This window comes from Monopterus albus, unplaced genomic scaffold, assembly GCF_001952655.1.
Source record: "Monopterus albus unplaced genomic scaffold, M_albus_1.0 scaffold23.1, whole genome shotgun sequence".
Taxonomy (NCBI): Eukaryota; Metazoa; Chordata; class Actinopteri; order Synbranchiformes; family Synbranchidae; genus Monopterus; species Monopterus albus.
Window position 1 is genome coordinate 3,050,944 of NW_018127903.1, and position 27,754 is coordinate 3,078,697.

Here is a 27,754-nt window from a genome sequence, read left to right on the forward strand (position 1 = left end):
CTGCAAAATAGACAGTGCACTATAATCTATTTTTTAGGTGACTGAATAATGAAAAATGTGAAGAGTCCGCCATATCTGGTAAATATCAGTACACAAACAACTGGAGAATTGATTGTGTTGGGTCACACATATAAGCTTATTTGAACGTGTGTACGTCCCCTTTAAATTAATGCGGAAGCGCGTACACAGGAAATTAGCTCTATAGAAATGCATCATAGCACCTTCAGTTTTGTTTACATGTGAAATGCAGTCTGGTGAGTTTGACATGGTATGGGTTTTACTTAAAATAAAACGTTTGTAGCATTTAGTCTATGTTTCCATAGACCTATTCCTCACATACATACAGAGGAAACGTCTTTAATACCATGTAACAGTAAGAACGTTTGAATTAGCTACCTAGGCACAGCTCTGTCTCTAGATGTAGCTTAGCACGAGCTAAGGTTTGCTAGCTTGTTTCATAGCTGGACCAACCCCGGTAAGTTTCGGTTTCCTCAGTAGCTTTTTGTGGCACTTTCATTTCTCTTCGGTGCCATTGTCTGTTGTTCATTGCCGACTCCACCGATTGTCATGTCATGCTTTTATTTTCTTTCGGGTCAGTGTTGATGCTGAAGCTTCGTAAAGAACCGCAGCATGTACCCCCACAGCCCTGCACCAAGGGGGGCATCAGCCTACAGTAACGGCCTGTACTCACAACCCCCTGCGCCTAGGTATTATGATTACAACCACCAAAGCCCGACAGATGTCAACAGGTGAGCCTGACGAACAAACTAAGTGCACTGGAGTGCTGGACATTAGCAGCGTTAGGAAAATAAAAGTTTACTGCTAAAGGTCACAGGTTGGACCCGTTTTCGTTAGCCTTTATCGAAATTTAGATGTATAATTACTAAGTCACAGTTAAATGATCTTTACTCGTATAATCGGATCTCCCAGACTGTCCAGTCCTGAAGCTTGTAGTGTCTCAGTGTCTGAGACATGCTAAATGTAAACTGTTCCCTGAGATAACTATGACTTTGTCCTCACTGTGATGGTCAAAGAAAGATTTGATATGTACAATAAAGACAAAACAGATATTTGTTAGTTTTCTCATCCTTTATTTATTTTCTCTAAGGTTGTGCTCATTTGAAACAGTGTTTCCTTTATTCATCAATCCTTTTACAGTAATATATGTTTGTGTTTCATTAGCTTTTATGTTCCTAGAGTTCAGAGGTTGCCTCCATATGAATGGAAACACCCACCATCCACCGCTTCTGTCTCACTTCCTCATACACCAAATATGACCAGTGGGCACAAGTATGTCATTTCCCCATTAGTACACTACTGAACAATCTCAGACTCATTCTGCTGTTTCTGTAAACTCACATTCATTTTATGAATATTTGTCTTTAACATGTCTCATCACATTTCCATATCATTATGTTTCTTCCAGGAGGCAGAATGGCCAATATAGCCCCCATGTTGTAAAGCGCCAACGCCTCGATTCCTCTCCCCACCCGCGGATAGGCTCCCCTGTAATTCGGGGCCCTCCTCCCCCTAGTCGCCCTGACCAAGTGGTGACTGGGTCTTTGAGGCCATCCTTCAATGATTTTGATGACTCTTATCCCAGCCCACACTCCCATTCCCACCATCATGGACTTGCTGGTCCAGAAAGCTCCAACAGCCTGCAGGCCTACGCTAAGGACAAGGTATTGTCAGATGACCTTAACTTGCCCCTGACATACATCAAGTCAGATGAATTCTTCATACAGCTGCACTTGGTTTAGTCAGCGTTGCATGTGTTTGTGCTCTCAGCTGAGTGATCAGATGGTGGAGCTGTTTGAGGCATGTCAGCAGCAAGCTTCTGATTTGACTCAGAAGGAGATATGCCGAGCTCGGCTTCAGCAAGACATACAGTGTGTCTTTGCAGGTATGTAGGAATTAGAGGCGGTTGTTCTATGCTGACTCTCTGTTTTGGTTCTTATTCACTTAGTGTGTTTCTTGCAGATGCACGGCTTTACTTGACTGGATCTTCTATGAATGGACTGGGCTGCCGGAGCAGTGATGCAGATCTATGTCTGGTCCTCAAAGAAAAAGTAAGTATGTCTGACTCTGCTCTGAATGTCATCCAGAATTTGCATGTGTAAAATGTACAATCGCAAATAGCCACTTCCTCTTGAACACCTGCACTTTTATCTCTTTCAGACAAGAGCGGATCCTCTTCTTCTGCTCTCGGCCCTCCAAAGATTATTCAAATCACTCTGTGAGTAATAAACAATTCAGCAAATATCATATCTTTTAAAATAATAATGGTCTGTTATTAATTTTCAGCAAGGTTGGAAACAGTTTTTGTTACGGTCTAACTGTTTAGTTATTGTTCAGCTTTGCCACATGTAGCCAACATGTTTGTCAAGCAAGATTAAACATTTTGGGATCGTTTGTGAATTTTATTTCCCCAAATGTTATGTTCCCGATAAACACCACTAGGTGGGGCTATTTACCATGTGGAAAAAGAGTTTCACGTTTACTGAAAAAGCAACTGGAACCATCATAAATCCGATGATGCTTGTTTTGATTTATAGCATATTTGGAGAGGACTCAGCTGATCAGAGCCAAAGTGCCGATCCTCAGGTTCAGAGAGAAAGGCAGGTAGGAGCAAAACACTTGAAATCATCAAACCACAGCAACATCATCGAATTAGAAACACATGCTTATGAGCCTTTTACTCCTCCCCCCTTTAGTGATTTGGAGTTTGATCTGAACATAAACAACACAGTGGGCATCAGAAACACATTCCTTCTGAGGAGTTACGCCTATGGTGAGGGAGACAAGTAATATTTTTATATCTGTACTACTCACATTTGTAACTTCCTCTGTCTATTCCTAAGTCCATTCTAACTGTGACTGTTAATTAATCCATCCATAAGCAGTGGAGCTGTTTATTGCAAGGAAGGCAGAAACGTTTTTTGACATGCTGTGTTTGCATGATCTCTCTCAGCTGATCTCAGGATAAGACCCATGATCCTTGTCATCAAAAAGTGGGCACGACACAATCAAATCAATGATGCCAGCAAAGGAACACTGAGCAGCTACACACTGGTGCTGATGGTCCTGCACTACCTCCAGAGTATGTACAGTCTCACACACACAAATATTTTTGTCATTTCCATTTACTGTCGGCTTACGGTAAATTACGTCATGTATGTGTTGTTTTCTTTATAGCTCGTAAAGAACCTGTCCTTCCTTCTCTGCAGAGGGACTATCCAGTAAGTGCTTGCATTGATTTTGCAGTCATGTAAATTTGATTTCAAGTATCAGTTTAGACATTTTTTTTTCTTTCTGACCAGGGAATTTACACTAAGTTCAGCTAAAAACGTCTTTGTATATCGTCAACAAACAAATCAATTTTATTTGTATAGCGCCAAATCACAACAAAAGTCATCTCAGGACACTTTACAAAGTAAGGTTTAGACCTTACTGTTATCACTATTATTACATAGGGACAACCCAAAAAAATCCCCCTTGAGCAAGCAGGGGAGGAAAAACTCCCAGAATATCAAGACATACATGAAGTAAAACTCCCTGCAGACACTTATAAAATAGATACATTGTATGTGAAGGTTCCAAAATGACTTTTTCAAATGAAAGTGTTGTGGGCAGAACACCAAAGACATCCCATAACCCTCTGTGTCACTCAGTTTTAAGTTTCTGTCCTTTTGTCCTGTGCCTCGATTTTCAGGAGTGTTTTAATCCCTTCATGGACATTAACATGGTTCCAGAGGGATCCAAACAAGTCCCCCCCTACATCTCAAGAAATCCATCCTCTCTGGGAGATCTGTTTTTGGGCTTTCTCAAATACTATGCCATGGACTTCAGGTATCTCCCAAGGACATCATGTTACTGAGTTTAATGTTTCACAATGCATCCATGGGTCTTTTTGCCTGCTCGTTTTCATTCCCTGTCTCTTGCTCCTCTTCCCAACTTCTTCTTCTTCTTTCTCTCTCTCTCTCTCTCTCTCTCTCTCTAGTCTGTGTCATCTTCTCTGGTTTCATGTTTCTGGGTGAAAGACAGGAGCAGCTGGGACCTTTGGCCTTACACAGCACTAACATGACATACCACGGTCCCTGTGTTTGCTGTATGTGTGTGTTACTGCGCCATGCCACTAAAACTTAGCACACAAATATGCGTTGATTTTACATTTTATGATGTCCAATGCTGGAGCAGGTCGTGTGTGTTAAGGGATTTAACATAGTTTTGCCTTTGATGTACAAATTGCATTTTGACAATAATAAAAATGCTACATGTTCACATGACTTTTCCCCAGCAGGTGTATTATAGTGCAATGAATTATAACTAAAGCTTGGGAGGTACAGAATCTGTTTGCAGACTTCCCCTTTGTCTGTTGGCAGTAAAGTGTGCATATTTTGCCTTTAATTAGCTAAAATCTCCAAAGCTACTGATAAGGTCCTGAGTGGCCTTTGTCATTGTGTTCATGTTTTGTCTAATAAGCACTAAATGGTTCCCTTTGCTGTGTCTTGCAGGTGGGATAAGCAGGTGATCTCTGTTCGAGAGGGCAGAGCTTTGCCTAAGCCCAGTTCTAAAGAGTGGAGAAACAAATACATATGTGTAGAAGGTAAACATTTCAGTGGATATAACAGGCTACTGCCACCAGCACCACAAAATGTCACAGTCAGTGATAGTGATGCCTTGTGTTTCAGAGCCATTTGAAAAGAATAACGTTGCCAGGGCAGTCCATGAGAAGATGAAGTTTGATGCCATCAAAGCCCAGTTTGTGGAGGTACATGTTGGTCCTGGTGCTGACTTCACATTTTCTTCCTCCGACCCCCTGTGTGCCGCCTGAATGTTATTTTATAATTCTCCTGCTTCTCACCTCTCTGTGTCTGTGCAGTCATGTCAGATACTGCAGCAGAGGAAGGACCTGGACTCGATCCTCCCAGTCAGAGCCATCATTAATAAAGAGTCATCCAAGAGATAAGAACAAGCTGACTGGAGGCTTCTACCACAAGACGGGCCTGTGCCCTGAAATGATGAGAGACCTTTGGGATGCGCTGAGAGGAGCCCTGCTGCCTCTGCACCTCACAGCCAGAAAGAATCTGGGACTAAAAGCTGCGACTGCCTGCAGATTGGTCCCATACTATGTGTCCTATGGCAGTACCTGTTGAATTTACTGCATCAGTTACTCGATTGCTTTTGCAGAATTTCTGTAATGGATATTATTTTAGTAAACAAGTGGAAATTAACATAAAATATTTGTGGAGTGACACCAGAAGACTGAAATCAAAACTTAAACCGAGAGATGCTGCACTGAAGCATGAGAACAATGGTCAGTGTTATTAGAGGTGGTTATTGCTGCTACAGGCCATTCTTCCAAATGCACACAGTGGAAAGTAGCTAAAAACTATAAGATACAAAATGGTTCCAGTAATCTGCTCATATCTGAAGCTGTCCTAAATAGAAGCCACAGTAGTTAGGTTGGAAAGCCTAGTCTCAGCCACATTTATCTCTGCTCTTAGTTTTAGTTACATCCGCATTCACATCCAGCCGTACTGCTCTTAAGATTAAAAGATAATTAGTTACCACCACATATGTTTAGTGTATATAGTCTATTGCCTATCTGGACCAATGTGTAACATTAAAGCCTTTTTTCTATTTTTCTGAGTCAGTGGCAAAGTAAGAACATTTTTCTAAACATGCATTAAAGGCCCTCTCCTTTTTCAGCATCACTGAGTTTTTAAGCTGCTCTGAAATCTGGGCTTGTTATTGTGTATAAGTTAGTGTCACAAATTAAAAGATTCTGAGGTGATCACTGGAGAGTTGTGAAGAGACCGCAGCCTGGATATTGCCTCTCCTTGTTTGTATTATTTCCTAACAGATGTCACTTTTATGCTGCACCCGTTGACTGTTCACAGTCATAAGTTATTTAAAGGATTTACACTTTTGAGTGGAACCTTTCTTCCCTCTTTTCTATATTTCCTCAGCTCTTTTGTACATTACTGACTTTTAAAAGTTTCTTAAAAAAAAATCATATCTGAACATGTATGATTGTTTTCACTTTATATCTTGAGCTTTTGAGCTCTAGGTGAAGCCCAATAAATTCTTGGCTATGTTAATAGAAGTGCCAAATCCATATTAAACTGTACACTTGTATCTCTGGGTTGTTGTTTTTGCTTAGTTTTTTCAGCTTTCATTCACAGTGGTATAACAGTCCTTTGGGATATGGAAAGTAGATAATACTGAACAATAAACATTTGTTAACCCATCACACTGACATATTTGACCACCTTGCAGTGAAAAATCAACCTGGTCCACCAGATGTTTTAATTCCACAAGGGAATGCGGATTTCCTCTGTCATCAGGAGCACTTGTGTCATTCAGTATATTGTATTGGCTCTTGGGAGTCACAGGCCTTGAAAAAGTTTGTAAAATTATGGATGACTTCTGAATTTCTACAATTTTTGTCTGAGAGATCACTCCAGCCTACTCTGGCAGCCAGTGTGCTGATTGATTTTTGTTGTGGTTTGACACCTTATTACACCTAGTTTTATGACTTGCCCATAGTGCTAACACTGCTACCAACAAGATGTGTGTGTGAGGCCCTCTATAGTGTTGCCACCAGCAGCAGGAGGAGGACCAGGGGGTACTGTTTCAGCACATGCTCTATATTTAACTTGGCAAAGGGGATTTTGATCTTAAAGCCACATTGTCTCAGTCAGCTGTTGGACACTGGCACACAACAAGAGCCACATATTGGCCAGTTTCTCAAATCTTTAACAACCTTTTTATAATATGTTGAAAATCTAACTTGTTAAATTTGTATTTCACAGCAAGTGAAACATACCGTCTCACAGTGTTACCCCTCTCTCTCTCCACTCCCCTCTTGTCATTCCCAGCTCACTCTATTTTGGTCCCTCGCTGAGTCAGATGGACAGTTCCCAACTTAGAATGACACAAACAGGCAGATCAACTCTTCCTGAATTCAGGGCACCTGAAAATACTGAGAACTTTAAAATACACTGATAATCAACCGTGGGAACTGCAAAAGTAAAAGGTGGAGGATATTACCAAGATGGAGGAAAGTGAGCGACTGGACTCGGAGCCAACGGAGCTGCAGGAACTCCAGGGTGGAGCTTCAGAGTCCATGAGCCAGGATGATGAAGACGAGTTGGAGGAACTGCAGAACAGGTGATTTACACTCTGGATAATGTTAATTGTGGCTCATGTTGTTTTGTGTGATGTGGTGTCTTTTCTACTGGGAGATTTTACCATAAAACCTATTGAATGGAGTCTGCGTGAAACCGCTTGTTTCTGGGCTTCTTAGCTTAGACATATTTTGCTTTATAGAGCAAAAAGAGGAGGTGTATCCGTGTTACACAAAGCAGCAACCTCTCATGTAATACATTAATTATCAGTTCATCTGTTTTTCAGCTCATTCTAGAAATTAGCAGCGTGGTACCAGCTAATATTTGATATACATATATTTTAAATATCATTTATCATGTTTCATACTGGGTGTCTTAGCTCTCCGTACCATGTCATAAATAGTAGAAGACACAGATATGTTGGATGTATCTTAGAAGGCCAGGCATCTCTTCTCTAATATTACATGACTGATACTTTGGGACTTCACCTTGCTGTAACCCTGCAGGGGCCGAGCTGTTTTCAGGGACAGCTCCGATCATTCATCACTCACACTGGTCTCCTGCTGGAGGTCTACACTCCTCGAGTAATTGTCTTGAGAGAAGAACAGGGAATGTTTTCAGCTTTGATTTTCAAACTTGCTTTGTGCTGCAAGATGTGAATATTGGCACATGTGCTCAAATAGGGTTATGTTTTGATGTGATTCACTGGTTTGTTCTTGCATTTCAGTGAGCTGTGCCAAAAGCATCTCCTCTTGCAGTCATACTCTTTAGTCATGCCCTGCCTCTTCTTGTGAAAGGCAAAAACAGCCTTCCTCAAACTCTGTCCATTCCTCTCTCCTCCAGTCTACGAGAGATTGTCCAGGACCAGTCTGTGAAACCCAAAGTCCAGTGCCTGATGGTGGATCCATCATTCTCCATGGTGACAGTTCAGAGCGAGGACAGTGGTATTGTTTGGGAGACAGCCTCCAGCCGCTGCTCTACTCCCTGGGCCTCTGAAACAAGTTCAGTCTCTGAAGCCTGCAGCATGGAGGGCCCTGGAGCCGCAGGAAATATCACCATTGTCTTTGATGAGGAGAAAATCGTCCGCAGGAGGACAAGATCCGGAGGAAGGAGCAGCAGGCTAGGGGACAGGCTGAGCCGACCTGGTAGTTCAAGATCGGCTTCAGCTCTGGGAGTGGAGAGAGCGGAGATGGCAGAGGTTTCTCTTCCCAACGTCAAACAGGAGAAAACCGAAACAGAGCCAAACTTGAAAGAACTCAAAAGCAAAGATCAGCAGCTGTTTAGTTTGATTTCAGAAGGTTATGAGATTCTCAACATTAGAGTCCCCTCCAAACTTCCCACTGTGGATGAGGAGGAGAACACAGAGCTGCAGGATAACTTGTCTTACCTGGACCAGACTCCGAAGATCAGGTCTCGAAACCACAGTGAATGGATACGGCAACAGAATCAAGTCCTGTCAGCGGAAGGGGAAATACTAGATAGCAAGGAGGTATTTATTGATTTATCTGATTCAGGTGGTAGTATTTATAATGAGGTATTTATTTTTTTAACACCAGTTTTGGTTTCATTGGCCTTTTTCCTGCCATTGGCATAAAATGTTCATTTGTTTTAAACACTAAACTGTTCTCAGTGGTTGTAATTTCTCTGCAGCATTCAAAGCAAGATTCTTGCCAGGATTCAGTGGACACAGAGCTTGGATACACACCTGCTCAGAAAGTGAACACCAGTGACGTGGACTACTTTGAGAAATTTACCCTTTTGGATGAGACGGTTCCTGGAGAACAAGCTTCGATGCTACAGGAGGAGGCAGAGCAGCCTGCAGTGAAACCCCAAGCAGAGGAGCAAACACCTACTAAGGAGATAGTCAAAGACAGCCCTTCTGCGCCAGAAGACTCCTTTGTCTTAGTTGCAGATGTGGACATAGTTGGGGAACACCTGGATGAGGTTTTCTACGGAGAAGGAGCTGCTACTGATGCTCTGCAGGGGAGAGAAGATGGTGAGGCCAGGATTAGAACGAGACGAGAGAGTCAGAGATCGATGAAGGAGAGTGGTTCAGTGCTGTTTGGGAGTGAAGAGACCACCCTCACCCCTATCTATATCTCCCCTGGGCCTCCAAAGATCATTGATCCCATCCTTCTGGAGGAGCCCACCGCCATGTCCTTCATGTACTCAGACCTTTACGAGGATGCTGTAGGTGAGAGGAGGAAGAGTGACGAGGAATACTCTGAGGCAGAAAGTGTGACATCTGAGAAGTCTTATGAGAGATGTTTGTCAGATTCAGAGGAGGCAGAGGGGTACCTGGAGAAATTCATTTTGAAGGATGAAACACCCACAGTGGAGGTTCAACCAGAGTCAATGGAGCATGAGAGGGAGGGGAGGATGATGTGGTCGCAGAGTAAATTCGAAACGACAGGATGTTTAACAAGAGTGAGGAAAGAAGAAGATGAGGACATGAAAAAGACAGATGCACCAAAGGAGGGCAGTGGCGGAAGTAGAAGTGAAGATTTACAATCAGCATCAATTAAAAAGAAAGGAGATATAGTTACAGGAAAAGGCGGGGAAGAAATACAACTCTTCACGATAACTGAAAAGCAGCCTGTGAAAGAAGCCTTAGAGGAATCTATTCAAGACTCTAAACTGAGAAAGGATCAGATGGAGGATTGGGAAGCAGAACGTGAGATGAAAAGAGACCAGACTGAACCTCCTGAGAGCAGCACCAATGAGCCACTTTCTGAAACTCAAGCAGAGAAAACAGAGGAGGGTGGCAAGCATCAGAGAGAAGAGGAGCGCATTACTGAAATCCAGCAGTCAAATCAGACACAAAAAGTCGTGGAAATCAACGGTGAAGTGCTTGTGAAGGCTACAGAAGAGAAAGAAAGGAAAGCACCTGTAAACAGTGAGGTGCCTGTACTGGATGTTAAATCTAAAATACAAACAGAAACCACAGATAAGAAATTGTCTGAAGAGACAGTTACTGAAACAAAGATGGTGGCTGCTGGTGAAAAAATAACAACAGTGGCCAAAGCAGAGGCCCCAGCTGAAGTCAAAGAACCTAAAGAGGAAATGTCCACCTTGACTGAATCCTCAGGTGAATCAACTGAAACATTACAATATAAGAAAAAAGAAGCAGCAGAAGTTATTCTTGCAGATGTTGCACCCGTTGAGGTCATCACTGACTGTGATTGTGCAGTACATGCAGTAGTGGAAGTAACTGAAAAAGTACTGAGTGACAAAGAGATTCAAACCCAAGTTCAGATTGATCTTCAGGAAAGAGCAAGTGCTGAGACATCAGCTCCTGAAGGAGAAAAAGAACGTGAAGTTAAATTGCCTGAATTTGTTTCTAAAACTGGGCAGGAGTCACAGGTTAAAATTGAGATTTTGCCTGAAGAAGTGAAGACAAATTCAGAGAAGAAACACCATGAAGTCCTTGATTTCAAGCAGCATCAACAAGAAGAGTCAGTAACTGATAGTGCAGCAGGTAAAACAAAGCTGATAACTGAAGTGAAATCACCCACAGCAGGTGTTGGGACTGCTGATCAGGACATGACGGATGTTAATGATGAGTTAATCCTCCTCGTCCCCAAAGGACAAACTGTAGAGCTCAGTATTGATCAGTGGTCGGGCAAGATTACAAGTGATGTAGCTCTTCCTGAACCAGAACATCTCATAGCACCTGAAGATTCAGTGGCACCCTCAGAGACTCTACGGGCACTGATGGAAGGCACAAAGACAGTGCCTCAATTGGAAGTAGAACCAGAAATTACTGTAATGGAAGCAGAACTACTTATAAATCACTTAGACAGGAAGTACTCACCAGCACCTGTGGAGGAGGAGCAGAAGATGCAGAGGGACTTAGAAGAAGACAAAGGCATCTTTTCTCCTCTGAGAAGCTTTACTCCCCAGGAGGATTTATCAAGGCTGCACAGAGAGGGTATGCAGTTTGAAGAAGGAGATGGAGAACAAAGGGCAGAGATGCACAAGATAGAAGATGCCCCAGAAAGCAACATTACTAAAGAGCGTGGAGCTCAGTATACTGATCTACACACAGAGGATGTCAAGCACAATGAGTACAATGAGGTGGCTCCAGAGGTGCTTGTTGAGGAGCTTGATTATGTGGTCATATCTAAACAGGATGCAAAAGACATGCCAGAATCTGGAATACAGAGAGATGCAGAGGAACCAAGACCCGTGTCTAGTCAGGACAGAGACATAGAAGTGCAGATGGAGGGGAAAGTATTCGATCTGTCAGAAGATCGATTACCAGAAGAAGAGATCATAGAAGCTGACTATGAAATCATTGATGCAGAAGAAGAAAGACAAGCCCGACTCACTGCTGAGCTGCAGGGGATGGACTGGTTCTGTCTCACCTGTGGATGTCTGCTATCAGAGGACGACTGTGTTTCTGAAGAGCATTGCAGCCATGAGGTGAACAATGTGGACAAAGCCTATGAGGAAATCAAGGTAGTGTATACAGGAAAAGGATTAATTTGGTGTATAGCATGTGTTGTATATAGTGATAGCTGTTTTACAACTAGTTTACAGTGAGAGTTTGTGGAGGATTTTAAAGGAGCATTACACCAATTTTACACCAGTTCATTTGGATACTACTTTGTCTGCAGCAAGGGCAGTATTGTGTCTTCTTGCATTAGGCTGTAACACAAAGCCTGTTGGATTTGTGACCAATGAAAAGGGACCAATGAAAGGGACTAAATGTCAGAATGTCTTCTCATCTGCTGCTTTGATTTTGGCAGTTTTTCTTTTTATTTGTCTCTTGCAAGTCCCCCGACCTAAGGAAACTACAGTACTAAATTATTTGATAAAGCATACAATATTTAAAAAAAAAAAAGTGAAATCCTTAAATCTGACAAAGTGAGGCCTGCGAAATAACGTTCAACAGTTTGTGCAACTATTAACTACAGTTTTTTTCTGCAAGCAAATGCAAGAAACAATGCCAGATTAAAGGTGAACTTCTTCTATGTGATACGGTAAATTCAATGGCTCATCATATAATAAACTTGTCCTATATTAGCCAGCTGTAACTTTTCCATTCATGCACTCAGGCTGCTGGCAAGCACATTAAACTGATGTGATGTAATGCTCTGCTTTGATCGGTGGAAAAGTCCAGTGTGACATCATCAAGTGAAGACTGATATTTGATCTGTTCTCCATCACTGTCCTGGTCAGCACTGGGTCAGTCAGCTGCTTTTTTTGTATCTATCTGTATAGAAATTTGTATTAATGTTGTCACACCTTCTTGGAATTTAAAAATCCTTTTGATATCTTTTACCTGCAGTTTTCCAAAAGCCATCTGTCCAGATTTAACTGACAGGTTTATGGGCAAACCTAGCTATTATTAGAGTAGTTAGAGAAGGTTTCTCACGCTGCTACAAGGAGCTTCAATCAGCAGGAGAGACAATGTTCACTTTTCAACTCTGTTTCTGTGATCTACAAGAAAATTTTAGACAACAGAAGTAAGATTTGATAAACAATCACAGTGAAGTATCTGGCATCAAAATCAAAGGGAAGTTGAAAAAACCGTGAATGATTAAATGTCGTTCCAGGTGATATTTGAACCAGGTCTAGTGCGTGTGTTGTGTATTAATGTGAAACAGTGACAGCTGGAACATAAATAAAGACAAAGATCAAACCTAATATACAAGTCTGACTTCAGCACCAAGAAGTGTAGTGTATTCAGAAACTTGATCCTGGCAAGTTCACCAAAGCAACTTAGCAAAACTACATCCAGGTCTGTTTCCTGAGCCAGAACGTAAAACGTGTTCCCACACCTTCAGACTTGGATGTGTGCAAGTATTGACATTCATTCCCCCTCACACACCTGCCCATTTTTTGACTCCTACTGGAAGGGCTGTCAGAAGAAGCAGCTCAGCCTGCCTAAATGTGAGCTGTCATGTGAGCTGTCATCGCCTCCGTTCTTCTTCTTGGAATATGTACCCTGATGATTCCCCTTAAAGCTGCAGCAGGCAGCATTTTAATGTAAACATTAGCTTGTCTCATCAATCCAAAGAATAACAACAGAAGGGAGCAGCTCCCATCACCTGTTAACTGACAGTGGTGGAAGAAGTACTTTACTTTAGTAAAAGTAGCAATACCACAGTGTAAAAATACTGTTACAAGTAAAAGCCCTGCATTCAAAAAAAGGGTATTAGCATAAAAATATACTGAAAGTACAAAAAGTAAAAGCAGTCACTATGCAGAATGACACATTTGACATTGATAAATAAATTGTAATTACTGATGCAATTCTACTTTTGCAGCTGGTAAAGGTGGAGCTAATTATAACTAGATTATATGCTTGGAATTTGAAATACTGCTGGGTGGCTTGTGAATTTCCAGTTGGGGATCAATAAAGGATCAGAAAATGAAAATACTCAAGTAAAGTGCTGACATCTTAAAATTGCAGTTAAGTATAGTACTCGAGTGAATGTACTCAGTTACATTCCACGTCTGTTTCTGATACCCAGCAAGTGATGGATTGGATGTTTAGAGCGGGTGAAAAACTGAGCTCAGAGAAAGGCTAAGCTTTGTGCACCCTTAACATCGTACACACAGGGGTCCACTGGTGATGTTTTGCACACTAGCGGCTGTGCATTGTAGTTTAAGGATATATTCTTCATGTGATATTCAAGTGTTTGACCAACAGGAGAAGCTTGGTGACTGGATCTCAGAGCTTCAAGGCAGATCAGAGAACATTGAAGACATGGTGGCTGAGCTGGAGCTGGCCTACAACTCTGTAGAGGTAAATCACACTCATGTTGTCTCAGTCACATTTAATACTCTTAGGGCATCATTCATTTCACTGTCATTTCAGTTTGTGTTTTCAGTAGAATATGACTTGTTCTCTGTGAAGTCAAATGTCTCTCTTGGCTGTCACTCTCCTCTCGACCAGGACATGAGTGTGGAGTGCGAGGCGGCGATGCATGCACAGAATGAGGAGATGATGGCTCTGGTGATGGATCAGTACAACAACATGTCCATCAGCATGGAGGAGGAGAAAAAGACCAAGCTGGAGCAGCTGTATGATCAGATTGTCTCCTTCCAGGAGAGCATAGACTCCGCCAAGGCCACTCTAGAGACCACAGCCAGAGAGGCTGAGACTGATGCACGGGTGAGTCCTGAAGCTTCTGAGATTCATTGATCACTGGTATCATGTGATTGGTGGTCAAGAATTTGTGTCACATTTTTGATAATTACCTCTTCAATCTGCTCTCCCACCAGTCACCTGAAGATATTCATGCAAGGTAATGTAGTTTCAGTGAATGGAGTGTGAGACACACGGTATATGATAACACAGTAACTAGACAGTGATAACCACTGAGGCATGATACCTGGCCTGCAGGGCTATAACCTTGGGAGTATACTGAATATTAAACAGTAGGAGTAGTTGGCTTTAACATTCTCCACACCAAGCTCAATTAACAGCAAAGAAGGGTTTTAACACAAACTTGCTCTTGTGGCCAGAAGCTAAATGTTGTGGTTGTGTCAGGCTCAAGGCAGCTCTGGACTCAGCCATGTCACTGGAGCTGGGTCCCAGAGGACTACTGGTGTTTGAGGACTATGCCAAGGGCAATGCTTCCAGCTCACACCATGCACAACGCAAAGGAATCCCAGGTTGGTCTGATATGAACATATCCTAGCAGATTTATGTGAAATATGACAAATTCTAGTGTGTGTATGCACACATATGGCAGTTATGAATTTTATCTATCTCCTGGTCTTTGCCTCAGTGCCTCAGAGGCCCACGCTGCAGCCCCAGGAGCCGGGCTCAGCCACCAGCTCCAGTGTCACTGTTTACTGGAAAGTCAACCCTGGGGACATCATAGACTGCTTCCAGATCTACTGTATGGAGGATCCACAAGGAGGTAAAAACTGTCAGGATACTATTTGAACTGCAAAATAGTGGTCAAATTTTAAGGCACTCATTTTTTTTTTTTTAATTACCATATTGTTCATGGACACTGATGAACTGTTTTAATAGAAATTAAAGTTAATGGATTATTATAATTCAAAATGCAATTCATTCTTATTTTTGTTCATTTAAAATGGGTCCATTTTTAACAAATAGATGTTTTATAGGGATATTACCTTGTAGCTTTTAAAATAGGTTTGGAATACTTCCAGATTACAGAAGAGGTTATTTCTGTGAATAACTTTTTACAAACGTAGCGTTGTCATTGCTGTTGTTCGCAGCTGTGTCAGAAGAGTACCGTATGACAGTGAAGGAGAGTTACTGTGGCCTGGAGGAACTGGAGCCTGACAAGACCTACAAGGTGTGGGTGATGGCTGTCAACTATACTGGCTGCTCTCTGCCCAGCGAGAGACTCACCTTCAGAACTGGTCAGTTCATTCACTGAAGCATTTATAATAGCAGTACACCAGCTTTGGTTAAAAAGACTAGAAAGTAAGAGTTGTATATTATTGCAGATAGCAGCTCTGATTGTTTTAATAGTCGTTGCTTAAGGGTAACCTCAGTTTTATTACAGTACCTATATTTTTGGAGTCCAGACCCTTAGGAGCCACAAGTAAATTGCACACTATTATTGACATAATGTCTTTCTGGCAGCTCCATCGGTGCCAGTGATTGACACAGAGCGCTGTTCTGTCATGTGGGATTCGGCCATACTGAGGTGGACCTCAGCAAAACAGCCTCTTGAGCACAGTTACATCCTGGAGTACTGCCGCCAGTATGAAGTCGAGGGAGAGGGGCTCAGGTGGGTCTCAAACACCTTGCTGATCAGATGTACATCATGCAGGTTTTGTAGTTGGTCAGGTTGTTTTCACTTGATTCGTACTGGGTAGGTGCCTGGCAAAATATGAATCACTGAAAAGTGGAATGACTAATGTGTCATTTCTGTGACTGAACACACTGGGTAGGCCAATCAGTTTGGAAAAACAGTTTAATATTAAAAAACGTGAGGCTGTAAACACACATCTTCACCAAGCCAACTGGACAAAAATGTAAATGATTTTCATACACTGACATTTTTAAATGTACAAAGGTTTATGGGTGTGTGTTTCTGTGACATACTCATAGGTCAATCTCAGGTATCAAAAGCTGCGAACAAGGGGTTGTCCTGCAGCCTAATGAGAATTACCTGTTTTACATCAAAGCTGTGAACGACGTTGGAGCCAGTGAACAGAGCGAGGCTGCTCTCATTTCCACAAAAGGTAAAAACACACAATTTGTCTCTGTAGCTGTTTTTGTTTTTCTGCTCTTTCTTGTTATTTATTGTTTTCAGGGACAAGGTTCCACCTGTTGAACACCTCGGCTCACCCTGCTTTGGAGCTGTCAGTGGACCAGACCACCCTGCACTATTCCCAGGACACACACGACAACACACCATTCGCAGACAAACAGTAGGTTTAACACAGTTTTAACCACCTCGCTCCTACAGAGGAAAGCTTTCAAGAACATGCACAAACGTTTATGTATTTTCCAGGTGTCCATCCATCCTGGGTGAGTTGTTGCCGGCACGAGGGCGCTACTACTGGGAGACCATTGTGTCAAGAAGTGCAGCTTACAGGCTCGGGGTGGCGTACAGCACAGCCAACAGAAACAGATCACTAGGGGAGGACACTCAGACATGGTGTTTGCAGTGTGTCCCCACAGCATTTGGGTATGCATGCAAGAATTTCCCCATCACAGGCATCATTCATACATCATTGTTTTGGTCTAAAACCTCCACATTTGGTCTCTTTTGTCTTTCCAGCTGCAGGTATCAGTTGCTCCACAATGAGGTTCAGTCCACTGTGTTTGTGACTGAGATGCCTGAGCGAGTGGGGACTCTTCTGGATTACCAGCTTGGTTGTCTATCTTTCTACAATGCCCAGAATGGTCAGTTGTTAGGTGCCTTCAGCCAGCACTTCACCCAGCCCTGCCACCCTGCTCTGGCCCTGGAGATGCCGGGCAGCCTGGAGGTCAGCATGGTGCCGGAGCTACCGGAGTTTACCAAGGACAGCTAGCTCTGCTATCTGCCTCACACCACAAAGAGTTTAAAGTTCATGTTGGACATTTGTTCATTTGAATTATCTCATCATGAGGGGACATAAAACATACTAATCTCCACAGTAAAGGCAACATATTGGGTCCCATTTATCCAAAGAAGACCTCGTTTTCACACCTGTTTTTACTAAAAAGGAACTTGATCAGCATAGAACTCAATTTAAATTTTTTTTTTTTTTGATTGAACACTAATTCAATTTAACATCATTTTGTATCAGAAATGAAAATGCCTTGTACATACCAAAAACAGAGGCAGTACAAATGAATAATGTATGTGTGGGAGGACTGGATTGAAACTCAGTGGCATGACATGCTTTCACAGGCGAGTGCCTTGTATTTTGTTTCATCAAGGAGCATCATTTTGTAATTCTGACCATTAAGTATGCTGATGTGACCGTTTTGTACTGAGGTGTAACTGTTTTGTGATTTACTCACTTTAGTTGTCCCTGTTTCTGCACACTTACTTACAGATACTGTGAGTAAAGGCTCTGACAACATACTGAAGCAAATACACACTGTAGGCATACTGAGATAAACAAATGTTTTGCCATCCCAAAGTTTACACAGCAAGTGTTATTTCTCCACAAAATATAGAATAGTGCTTTTGAACTGTTTTATATTGTGAATAGGCCTATTTTGTGTAAATAACCTTTGTAAACAGATGTGATCAGTTCCATATTTTGTTATGTGTGACTGATGGCTTACTTTCCCTGTCTTGTAAAGTGATTTTCCCATCAGAGCTGAATGAACATAATTATTTTTCTATTTGCATTTCTATTCCATTTCTATTTGGTTGTTGTTATTAGTTCTCTAACATATAATCACCACCAGAGGGTGTCAGTTCTCTATTAGCCTTAATACGGGCTCAGAACATTGGAACATGTTTATATTCGTTCCCCTCCTAAATGTGGACAAACTGCTTTTTCAACTATAAAATCCAAGGCAGCTGGTAGCTGAACTACACTTTAAGTAAAACGAGAGTGACAGCAGGGTTTGAGAAGCACCCGAAACCACAATTTACTTAAAAAAATCCTATGGCCATGTATTTTTCATCATCTTGTACATTTACCAAAATTAAAATAAAAATGTGTAAAGTTCAATACACAAGTTAAATACAAACAAAAATGTGAGTTGAATGGGGTTTTTCTGTTACAGTTAAAATGGCCTTCAGGCCAAAATCAGTGAGTTATATTTCCACTACCGATCCTAACAACTTCTGCAGATTCTTTCATGCATGTAGATTCCAGATGCCTTTTTATGACTAGTATGAGCTACTGTAGATTTGTGGTCTACACACCAGAGGGCATGTCATTTCTCAGTTATTATAGTAATATTTTCCAGTCATCAATACTGTTTCCCTCTCATCTCTGATACCTTTCCTCATCTCTGGGGGAACAGAGAGTGGGGAGAGAGAGAGAGAACGAAGTGTTCATCTCTGGGGGAACAGAGAGTGGGGAAAGAGAGAGAGAGGACGAAGTAGAGGGCAAACACATGCAAACCATCAGGGAACAGCTTCTGGCTTCCGTGTGACCTGCTGGACCCCTCAGCTGGAACCTGAAGGAAAGCTCTTTGAAAGATGATAGCCCTATTTTACTGACTCTTCACATTGGTGTATTATACTGGGTTGGTAAAGTGGAACGATTTTAAGAATAGCTGATTTCAAGCTTTTTTTTCTGGTACTGAGGAAGGTTAGGACCAAGTTTCACTGATGGCGACTGGCAACTACGGTATTCTAACCCAGTTTCTGTACCTCATCTCAACAACAACTTATTTGACAAACATATTTGTAATCCACAATAATATATGCATAGGACAATAATGTAAAATTACTGTAAATTGAAAACATGCAACATATAAGATGTTTTCAGCAGAAATGTTGCAAGTTTTAAATGTGCTGTAAGTGCACTTATTAAACAGCTAAATCTGAGTAGGAGTCTCTCCCTCGTGTCTGCAAGGGCCTGGACCATTCGTGATGGCATCGTTTCCTTTCAGCTTAATTACTCACATTTGTCAGCGTCTAAGGCCAAAATCACACAAAGAGCTCTCTGTCCTCTAGACAACAGAGGTGAAATGTTGTGTAATTATTACAGCCTTGCTGCAATGATTTAATGTGAAGATAGGGGCAACATCTATTTTTTTAAAAGACAAGCAGGATGGTGAAATTCCACTGGAACGCTCTGACCTTGGCTCCAGGTGACTGTTTATAGAAAGATGCTTGGAAATGTCCTTTTGCTTGAAAAAGTGGGGGGTGAAACTGTGGCTGTGGTTGGATGATCATATTTGTATTTTCAGTAATACAGACAGCTGGTACCAACTGTTAATAGATGATGAACAACAGCAACAGAAATGTCAAAATCAAGAACACTGTTAGCATTTTGCCACCAGCAGTCATGAAGGCACACTGCAGCCATACAATCTGCACAAATCTGTTTGTTGTCCAACAACGTTTTATAACTGGCAGCACACACTCAAAGAATGAACAACCTTTGCTTCAAAATATAGTGCTTTAAAGGGAATGTATCCATGTTTCTTACAAGTATTAATACTTTAAAATGAGTAACAGTTTAGTAATGAGGCTATTAGGGAACACACAGAAAAAAAAACAGAGGCAACTCCTTTCAGTCCAGTTTCTGTACTAGACAATCAGACTACTAAAATTCAAACAAAGGCAACTAATAAGACATTCTCAAATATAAGACATTTCAGCTTAAACACAGTGACTGTTAAATAGGCACATCAAATGAAAGCACAGCAGAAAAGTCAAATGTACTAAAATAATAGTGGAAGTTCATGGCAACAAATGTCTTAAGGACATAAAGGCCTGGATGACCTGCAACTTCTTACTTCTAAACTCTGACAAAACTGAAGTTATTGTGCTTGGGCCTGAAAACCTTAGAAATCTGCTGTCTAATCATATAGTTACTTTAGATGACATAGCTCTTGCCTCCAGTACTACTGTGAGGAACCTTGGAGTCATTTTCGACCAGGATATGTCCTTTAAATCACACATAAACCAAGTCTCTAGATCTGCCTTCTTTCACCTGCACAATATTGCAAAAATCAGGAGCATCCTGTCTCGAAGTGATGCTGAAAAACTGGTCCATGCATTTGTTACTTCCAGGCTGGACTACTGTAACTCTTTACTATCAGGATGTCCCAATAATTCCCTAAAAAGCCTCCAGTTAATCCAAAATGCTGCAGTCCGAGTACTGACAGGAACTAGCAAGAGAGATCATATCTCTCCCATATTAACTTCTCTCCACTGGCTCCCTGTACTTTTCTGCAGGTTGCCCTGGCCCTGGAGCTCTATGTCTCTGACGAGCAGTCCCCAGCCACATCGACCTGATCAGTGTTTGATTGATTGCTGAGTCTTGTTACTTTTCTTCTTTTGTCTCTCCTCTATCCACTCACCCCAACCGGTTGAGGCAGAAGGCCGCCCACCAAGAGTCGGGGTCTGTCAGAGGTTTCTTCCGTTAAAGGGAGTTTTTCCTCCCCACTGTCGCCATCCCCCTTGCTCAAGGGGGATTTGTTGGGATTTCCCTATGTAATAATATTGATAACAGTAAGGTCTAGACCTTACTTTGTAAAGTGTCCTGAGATGACTTTTGTTGTGATTTGGCGCTTTACAAATAAAATTTGATTTGATTTGATTTGAACAACAGAAGTGAGTGGACACAGAATGTCTCACATATCAATCAAACCATAATGCAAACACTCACTAGATTCTATTCCTTGGGAAAACTCTCTCACACACACACCTTTTTGCATGAATATATTAAAACAGTGTGTAAGGTCCTTCAATTACTTCAGTGTATCTGGCAGAGATTGCGAAGAAGCCAATCAGCCCTGCTTCAGGAACAACAAGCAAATTGCACTGATTGTATTCATGAAACTATTTACAGCTATACAAAGCAGGCAAAAGCCGAGCAAAATAATTGGCTATTCCTATAGTCATGACTGCATACATATTGTACATTACACTAATTCTAAGTGTGTGCTTAGAGGGGCCCTGAGGGATCGGAGCCCCTCGATATTTATAAACTGGAATAAGAGAAGATAACCAAACACATTTTGCCATAAGGTGCTCTAGCCCTCTACAGTTCTACATCACTGACCAAGATCTCTTTAACTCAGTAATCTCAATGTCCTCATGTTCGCTATGGTGCATCAACTGTCCTATGGACATGTGAGTAAGGAACAATCCAAACAGAAGATAATGTACATATCCATTAAATAAAACAAAATGAATAAAAATGGATAAGTGGCCCACTCAGAGGCTGAACAGCCCCACTTACATTCTTCTGCTGGACTTTTCATTTCCTGTGGACTTTCTGTTTCTTACCCACTCAGCACCACGTCACAGCATTCTGTCCTTTACCACATGCACAAACTCAAACATTTGAAAAATCCCACACATGCACTTTTCTTTCTCTTTCAGACCAACATGTCTGAAACCCATCCCCATTGCCCTGCTGTCCAAAAGCCTCTTTTAGTCATAAGTCTTCTAATTATTAAGTTACTTTCCTTTCAGGTTCAGCTTTAGAGCATTTTTTTTTTATTCAGGATGCTGAGTGAAATCCGGAGCAGCACCTTTCATTTTCAGTATGTTCCTGCTTGAGTCATAAGGCTGGATCAGGGTTGAAAGGTCAAAGGTTAGGCAGGAGTGGAGCTCTTCTCGCTGACCAGACCATGTTTGGGGTCTGGTCTGTGGGGTTTATGCTGAGGGCTGCTGCGAAGGTTATCATCCATCTACAGTACAGGATGCACAGTTTAGTTAGAGCACACATGCATGAGAAGAAAAGAAGATGACAATGATTCAGTAAGAAACACTACCCGCCAAATACAACAAACTCATGCAAAGCAGAGGAAATGAAGGCAGAAGCACCTTCTCTATCAAGTTGGACTCTTTGTTTACAAGCTGAGTTAGTTTCTGCAGATTGGCATCCACCGTTTCCTGAACAGGTGGGGAAGGACCTGGAGAAAGATGGAGCGAGCGGACACCAACAGAAGGAAAAGAGATTACAGAGGATTACACAACAGGAATAAAGGTCATTAAACACCCCAAAATAAAGCAGGCACAAGGTGCAAACATGCAGTGAGACAAAGATGTGAGAAGAAGTGCAGATGATGTTAGTTGTTTGACTACTTGCAAATGCAAATATTCCCCCTTATCTTAGTGTATTTTCACCAAGCTAAAGTCCCAAAGTGTGAGTATTTCCGATGTGTGCAGTGATCTTACAGGGGTGGTCCGAGCTGAAGTAGACTGAAAGGACGGTGTCACAGAAGCGTGTAAGGTTATCTAGCAGCCTGAGGTGGCTTTGCAGAGGGCCGCTGGGAAGACGGGCTTTGTGGAGTGGAGCCACAAAACCAAACACAAAGGCATCCAGGCTGGTCGGCCTACAATCGCAAATACACATGTACAACAATGTGTCTAAATGAACACTGCAAAGCATTTCTAGGTTGATTTATCCCAGAACGATACACATATGGTCCTGCAGATCAGCATTTAAGCCAGCAAACTTTAAAGAACTCACGAGTTGCCAAAGAAGTAGTCTGCTGTTCCCAGTCTGTAGGAAAGCAGATTCAGGCACTCTTTAGCATCACTGTAGATCTGAGAGTGAGAAAGATGTGAAAAACAGAGCTTTGAGGTCACACTCACACAGAGTTGACATGTGAAGGATGAAATGAGACAGATCAGTGTTTACCTTTCCCTCCACCTCAGAGATTCTGTGCAGTGGCGCCTCTCCTTTGGTTAGAAGGATGCGGGAGAGGGCGGTGTTGGCATGGTGACTAGGAACAAGAAAATTAAGAGGGAATGGCGAACGTGACGCAAACCAAGGCCTCGTCAGGTTGGTGTAGTTTTCAGCATCCACCCAGAAAGTGTGCAACTGTGGGACACAAAGCATCACCCTAAACATTTAACAGTCCTCACAGACCGGTGTTTTTGAGGGAACAAGCAGAAGAGCGATACTGTTACCAGAGCTGGTCGCAGTTTCTCTTCAAGCAGAGCGATGTAGGCCATGGTGTCTGCTCCTTGTCTGGCTGTCAGCTCATAGTCTGCATTAAACCTCTGAAAAAGACAGTTGCTCACAAATATTATAGTAGATCCACTAATTCTGCTAAATGGGTTTGGAGTCATAATGACCAGGTGACGGACAGTGAGCAGCCTTGGCATCCATTCTTACCTGTTTCCTCAGGAAGTTGAGAATATGTGTTGGTTCTTGAACTGCAGTCTCTCCACAAAGCAACTCTGGGACGGCCGCTGCAGGTTGAATGACAAGGATATTATAATTCAAGAGAAAGTGGTGCTGTATCCGCATGAACATTTGGTTAAGCTCTTGTTATGTACTGTACAATGTATTGCGCTCTTACAATTTACATGAATTCATTTCATTTTAGAAGCAAATCAGATGCATAAAAACATAAAACCATGCCTTAAATGTTTTTAAGCCTTTTCTAGCACAAGTGTTTTAACTATGTCAAGCATAGTATTAGAGTTTATTAGTTGTCATGATTTTAAGCATGCAAATTGTTGTAGCCTTGCGTATTTTCAAGAGCATGAAGAAAGCTCCAAATATATTATACTGATCTATTTTCAAACCTATACAAATATACATTCAACAAATATTTTAGTCATCTATTGACCACATATATATATATATATCAAGCAATCCTGACCACAAATGTATGGATTTCTGGTTTATGAGATGCTGCAGCCCACCTGTTAGAGTTTTCCATGTCCAGTCTATAGGAGAAACAGTGACTTTTGCCCCAGAAAACTTGGCGTATGCCTGAAAGAAAACTCAAACTTAAATCTATATCCTAAATCTTACAATGCAACTGAATGCTTTCTGCAATCAGAGTACCATCAGGCACTGACAGGGTGCATCTGGCGCATGAGATTGCTATGATTACAGTGCTGACCTGAAACAAAAATGTACTTTTAATTGAATAACTTGTTAATACATTAATGTTGAAAAACTTTAGCTTGTTTGTTTCCAGAAAAATATTGTTGACGTGATGTAATTTGTGACTGTATTAGAATGCGCTCAATTTAAAAACACAAACCAACTCAAACCAAATGTGTCGCTAATTAAACGCTTTACAGCGGTTTTCAAAGTATGGCGCGCGCCTCCGCTAGGGGGCGCAAGGGGAGCGCAGAGTGAGAAAAGATAAACCAGAAAAAATAAGTGTAAACATTAAACTTAAGCTAGGCCACGTGTGGGGTAAACTGGTCGATTTGTAGTTTTTAAAGTTTGGATTTTCTTGGACCTGATGATGTTCTACTGCCACAGTGTTATTTGCAAAGTGGTTCTAGCTAATGACAGCATGAGACCATGTAAACAAGTTTGGTGATCCAGACAGGGTATTTGTTGATAGGAAGACGGACGAACTGCGATCATAGAAGAAGGTTATTGAGACAGAAATGTGAATACTGATGCAACCCAAGCATCATATCGCGTTACACACAGCCAGTATGGAGTACGCACAATGTGGAGACAGTGAAAAGCAGGGCTGTGCTTAGTGCACAGTGATGATTTTGTTTGGTGGCCGACCGAGTTTGATGTGTTCAAAAATTATATGACTTGAGTAAAACTGCACAGATAGGCGTTACAATGTGTACGAGCCAATAAGGTATTTGGACTTTATGCTTGTCACGCCACGAATCGCGTATATGTGTGTTCTTGTGCTTGCTACATAGTGAGAACCAACCACGTTATTTATTTTGCTACAGAGTGAAGACATTTGTGGAGCATTTTTGACGGTCCCCACTTTGTGAATCGCCTTTTGGGGGCTAAGACTTGGTTTTAGAGTTCAGGTTAGAATTAGGTTTAGCCTAGATTTAGGGTCAGACATTTAGTTTGGATGGTAAGGGTAAGGGAACACATTATGTCAATGAGTGTCCTTACAAAGACAGAAGTCCGCGTGTGTGTGTATCTGTTTGTCACCGGGGCATAGGAGAACAGATTAATTAGTATCACCTGTGCACCGGTTGTTTGGCTGTTCGGTGTGGGAGGGAGGGAGAGCAGCTAGGAACCCTCGTTTCTGTTGACCGCTATGTTGTGGGGATTCTTGACAAGTTTGTCCATGTTCCACATTATGACTGACTAGAGGTAAGACGGTTTACTTCTTCAATAAACCACCAAACATAGTTATGGAGACAATTTTGTTTGGATAACGAGCCTAAGACAAACCTCCCTGGTCTCCCTCTCAGAGGCTAATTGCTATTTTGGATAGTTGCTGCAACAGAATGTATGAGTTTATTGCATTGGGGCTATTTTAGTAAGGCTGCTTTCATTTGTGAATGGACTGTAGAGGATTAATTGGTAAATCATTTTACATATGAATAGCCCACGGTTTACATGTGTATTGCAAAGTGTTGGCTTAAAAGATGTTTACATTTATTGTTGAAAGTCATTGTAATGGCTGAGCGGAACATAAAGTACAACAGGCTACACCAACAGTGAAGATAAAGGTATTTTTTAAAGTATTTATTGCTTGTTGTTATCACTATCTGCTCTGAGGGGAGACTCGCCTCCCCACACTTTGAAAACCCCGGTTTAAAAGATCGATTACGTTGGGTCAGAAAATGACTCTTGGTGTCACCTTGCGGCAAGAACTGTAACCACACGGATTCAATGAGACAGCATGATAAACGGCCAGCAAACAAATCGATGTTTATTTTCTGCTATGATTGTCAACAGCTCGGCCACCGTTGATAGTTAACTAGCAAGTATAGCGAAAAATCAAATTACATTCGGAAAGCTAACCTTGAAGGGACCAGTCTTGATTAGCAATGAGAGTGACTTTTGAGAGACAGACACGCGAAGTTCAAGCCATGCTATCAGTACAGCTAGTATTTTTACTACTGGATAAACACACAATACTGGTGGAAGTAGTCATTTTTATGTCCTGCAAGTCGAGCAAACGGCCAATAAGTAGCCAAATTAGCACTGAAGCTAGCCAGAGTTGCAAGGAAAGCCGAAGGCAGAAACCTGCCGTCCTAAAAGCAAGACTGGATGCAATGGCTGTATTTTTACAAACATGAGACAACGGTACCAGAACTATCAGTGACTCGGTGTGGACAGATGGCAGACCCCAGTCTCCTCCCCAGCATCTCAGCTCCATGGCCGCCGCCATGTTGGAGTCATAGAGGGAGCCGGTTACGTCACGAGGTATCTTGAGAGGAAAGGTGTTCTGTCATGTGTATGCCAGGCGATTTTAACATTTAAAAGGTTTCACTTGAACATCCATAATTGTGTTTCGGATATCTAAAACGGCATATTGATTAGTCAAAATTACAATGCAAGTAGTCATAACGAGAAATCAAGATATCCACAATTGTATCATGACCAGTAAGGACAATTACATTTCGAATAGTCACAATTCCATTTTGGATATCCGAAATTACGTCACTGCGCCGTTTTAGCATTTATTAGACAGTTCATATTACGGGTATCTGCAATGTAGTCAAAACTCGAATTAAAGATATCTGCAATTATATTTTGACTAGTAAAAATTCCTCATTGACTTGAATGGGAAAACAAATTTAAGATGCCTATAGTTCAGTTCTGCCTATCCGAGATGTGAATTCCACTTATCTGTAATTACATTCTGACTAGTTAAAATTCAAATTAAAGATATGCTTATGTAATGTTGATCAGTCATAATTCCACTTATAGGTATCTTTAATTCGGCACAAAATTTTCTTTTTGGATGTCTCAAGCTAAGTGGTGGCTAGTCGAAATTCTAGTTTCAGATAACTTAATTTCGACTAGTCAAAATGTAATGCAATATCTGTAATTCGGGTTTTGACTAGTCAAAATTTAATTGCCGATATTTAAGAGTTTTGAGTAGTCGTAAATACATTGTAGACAACTGTAATATGAATTCCGTCGATCTAAATTGCTAAAACGGCGCAGTGACGTCATTTCATATTTCCAAAATCACGTGACGGGGGTGATTGCGGAAATCCACAGTGGAATTGTAGATATCTTTGTCATTCCTACTAGTCAGAATGTAGATATCTAAATTTAATACGCATTGTACAATTGACTAGTCAAAATTCAATTCAGATATCTGAATTGCGATTACTGATAGGGTATAATCACTAACTTTTTATGTTAAAAGGGCATCCTTAAATACATTTACAAGATATCCATAATATCTTTGTAGAGATCTTGAAACCAATCATGACTAGTTAAAACTCATATTTTGACTAATCTGAAAATGGCGTTTTGGCATGTACAATTGAATGTTTCCTAGTCATATCTTAGTTTGAGATATCCAAAAAGATAACGTGGATATTTTTTAAATGTGTCAAATTAAAGCTGTCTGCAACTGGAATTATGACTAGTCAAAACCCCATTAAAGATATCTTTCATTTGAATTTTGACTAGTCATGTAATTACAGATACCTGGAATTTAGATTTCAGATAGGCAGAACTGAACAATAGATATCTTAAATTAGTTTTCCTATTCAAGTCAATGTGGATTTCTTAGTAGTCAAAATGTAAGTATCATTAATTAATTCAACTATATTGTCAATTTTATTGCAGGTATCTTAAATAATAGTTTTGACTAGTCATAAATACATTGC

General features: G+C 41.3%; 3 protein-coding genes across 8 annotated transcripts; 2 read left to right on the top strand and 1 right to left on the bottom strand.

The window, feature by feature from the left end:
- The first annotated feature begins 177 nt into the window (after nucleotides 1–177).
- tent2 (terminal nucleotidyltransferase 2) lies at nucleotides 178–6,141 on the top strand. Of its 4 annotated transcripts, none has more exons than XM_020594578.1 (15): nucleotides 178–268; nucleotides 598–749; nucleotides 1,183–1,290; nucleotides 1,427–1,682; nucleotides 1,789–1,903; nucleotides 1,981–2,069; nucleotides 2,179–2,236; nucleotides 2,556–2,622; nucleotides 2,715–2,791; nucleotides 2,972–3,100; nucleotides 3,196–3,239; nucleotides 3,713–3,849; nucleotides 4,515–4,606; nucleotides 4,692–4,771; nucleotides 4,883–6,141. In XM_020594578.1, exons 2-15 carry the CDS (start codon nucleotides 631–633, stop codon nucleotides 4,967–4,969), a joined length of 1,458 nt encoding a protein of 485 aa, XP_020450234.1. In that variant the 5' UTR covers nucleotides 178–268; nucleotides 598–630; the 3' UTR covers nucleotides 4,970–6,141. The 4 variants fall into 4 exon arrangements, with proteins under 4 accessions (XP_020450234.1, XP_020450232.1, XP_020450235.1 ...); XM_020594576.1 differs by having other exon boundaries at nucleotides 178–254; XM_020594579.1 differs by having other exon boundaries at nucleotides 178–254; nucleotides 1,198–1,290.
- A 595-nt stretch (nucleotides 6,142–6,736) lies between these two features.
- On the top strand, nucleotides 6,737–18,528 carry cmya5 (cardiomyopathy associated 5). Of its 2 annotated transcripts, XM_020594616.1 has the most exons (14): nucleotides 6,737–7,176; nucleotides 7,977–8,622; nucleotides 8,784–11,594; nucleotides 13,795–13,890; nucleotides 14,041–14,259; nucleotides 14,370–14,392; nucleotides 14,638–14,762; nucleotides 14,879–15,013; nucleotides 15,342–15,488; nucleotides 15,715–15,862; nucleotides 16,186–16,319; nucleotides 16,391–16,508; nucleotides 16,592–16,768; nucleotides 16,862–18,528. In XM_020594616.1, exons 1-14 carry the CDS (start codon nucleotides 7,061–7,063, stop codon nucleotides 17,112–17,114), a joined length of 5,148 nt encoding a protein of 1,715 aa, XP_020450272.1. In that variant the 5' UTR covers nucleotides 6,737–7,060; the 3' UTR covers nucleotides 17,115–18,528. The 2 variants fall into 2 exon arrangements, with proteins under 2 accessions (XP_020450272.1, XP_020450273.1); XM_020594617.1 differs by lacking the exon at nucleotides 14,370–14,392 and having other exon boundaries at nucleotides 14,041–14,263; nucleotides 14,562–14,762.
- A 2,216-nt stretch (nucleotides 18,529–20,744) lies between these two features.
- Nucleotides 20,745–26,330, bottom strand: mtx3 (metaxin 3). Of its 2 annotated transcripts, XM_020594587.1 has the most exons (9): nucleotides 26,215–26,330; nucleotides 23,876–23,945; nucleotides 23,340–23,416; nucleotides 23,132–23,224; nucleotides 22,860–23,042; nucleotides 22,689–22,765; nucleotides 22,394–22,551; nucleotides 22,040–22,128; nucleotides 20,745–21,903 (listed from the first exon to the last, which is right to left on the bottom strand). In XM_020594587.1, the coding sequence occupies exons 1-9, from the start codon at nucleotides 26,293–26,295 to the stop codon at nucleotides 21,808–21,810; spliced, it is 924 nt and encodes a 307-aa protein (XP_020450243.1). In that variant the 5' UTR covers nucleotides 26,296–26,330; the 3' UTR covers nucleotides 20,745–21,807. The 2 variants fall into 2 exon arrangements, with proteins under 2 accessions (XP_020450243.1, XP_020450244.1); XM_020594588.1 differs by lacking the exon at nucleotides 22,040–22,128 and having other exon boundaries at nucleotides 21,818–21,903.
- Between the last annotated feature and the right edge of the window lie 1,424 nt (nucleotides 26,331–27,754).

What these genes read in the sequence shown, in the direction of transcription:
- mtx3 (XM_020594587.1), bottom strand. Translation starts at nt 26,295, where the DNA reads ATGGCGGCGGCCATGGAGCTGAGATGCTGGGGAGGAGACTGGGGTCTG. An exon ending in AGAAACTGCGACCAGCTCTG is followed by an intron (nt 23,043 to 23,131) that starts GTAACAGTATCG and finishes TGTGTCCCACAG; the next exon opens with TTGCACACTTTCTGGGTGGA. An exon ending in GACTACTTCTTTGGCAACTC is followed by an intron (nt 22,552 to 22,688) that starts GTGAGTTCTTTA and finishes TTGCGATTGTAG; the next exon opens with GCCGACCAGCCTGGATGCCT.
- cmya5 (XM_020594617.1), top strand. Translation starts at nt 7,061, where the DNA reads ATGGAGGAAAGTGAGCGACTGGACTCGGAGCCAACGGAGCTGCAGGAA. An exon ending in AAGCCTATGAGGAAATCAAG is followed by an intron (nt 11,595 to 13,794) that starts GTAGTGTATACA and finishes TTTGACCAACAG; the next exon opens with GAGAAGCTTGGTGACTGGAT. An exon ending in TGGCCTACAACTCTGTAGAG is followed by an intron (nt 13,891 to 14,040) that starts GTAAATCACACT and finishes CCTCTCGACCAG; the next exon opens with GACATGAGTGTGGAGTGCGA.
- tent2 (XM_020594578.1), top strand. Translation starts at nt 631, where the DNA reads ATGTACCCCCACAGCCCTGCACCAAGGGGGGCATCAGCCTACAGTAAC. An exon ending in AGGCCTACGCTAAGGACAAG is followed by an intron (nt 1,683 to 1,788) that starts GTATTGTCAGAT and finishes TTGTGCTCTCAG; the next exon opens with CTGAGTGATCAGATGGTGGA. An exon ending in CATACAGTGTGTCTTTGCAG is followed by an intron (nt 1,904 to 1,980) that starts GTATGTAGGAAT and finishes TGTTTCTTGCAG; the next exon opens with ATGCACGGCTTTACTTGACT.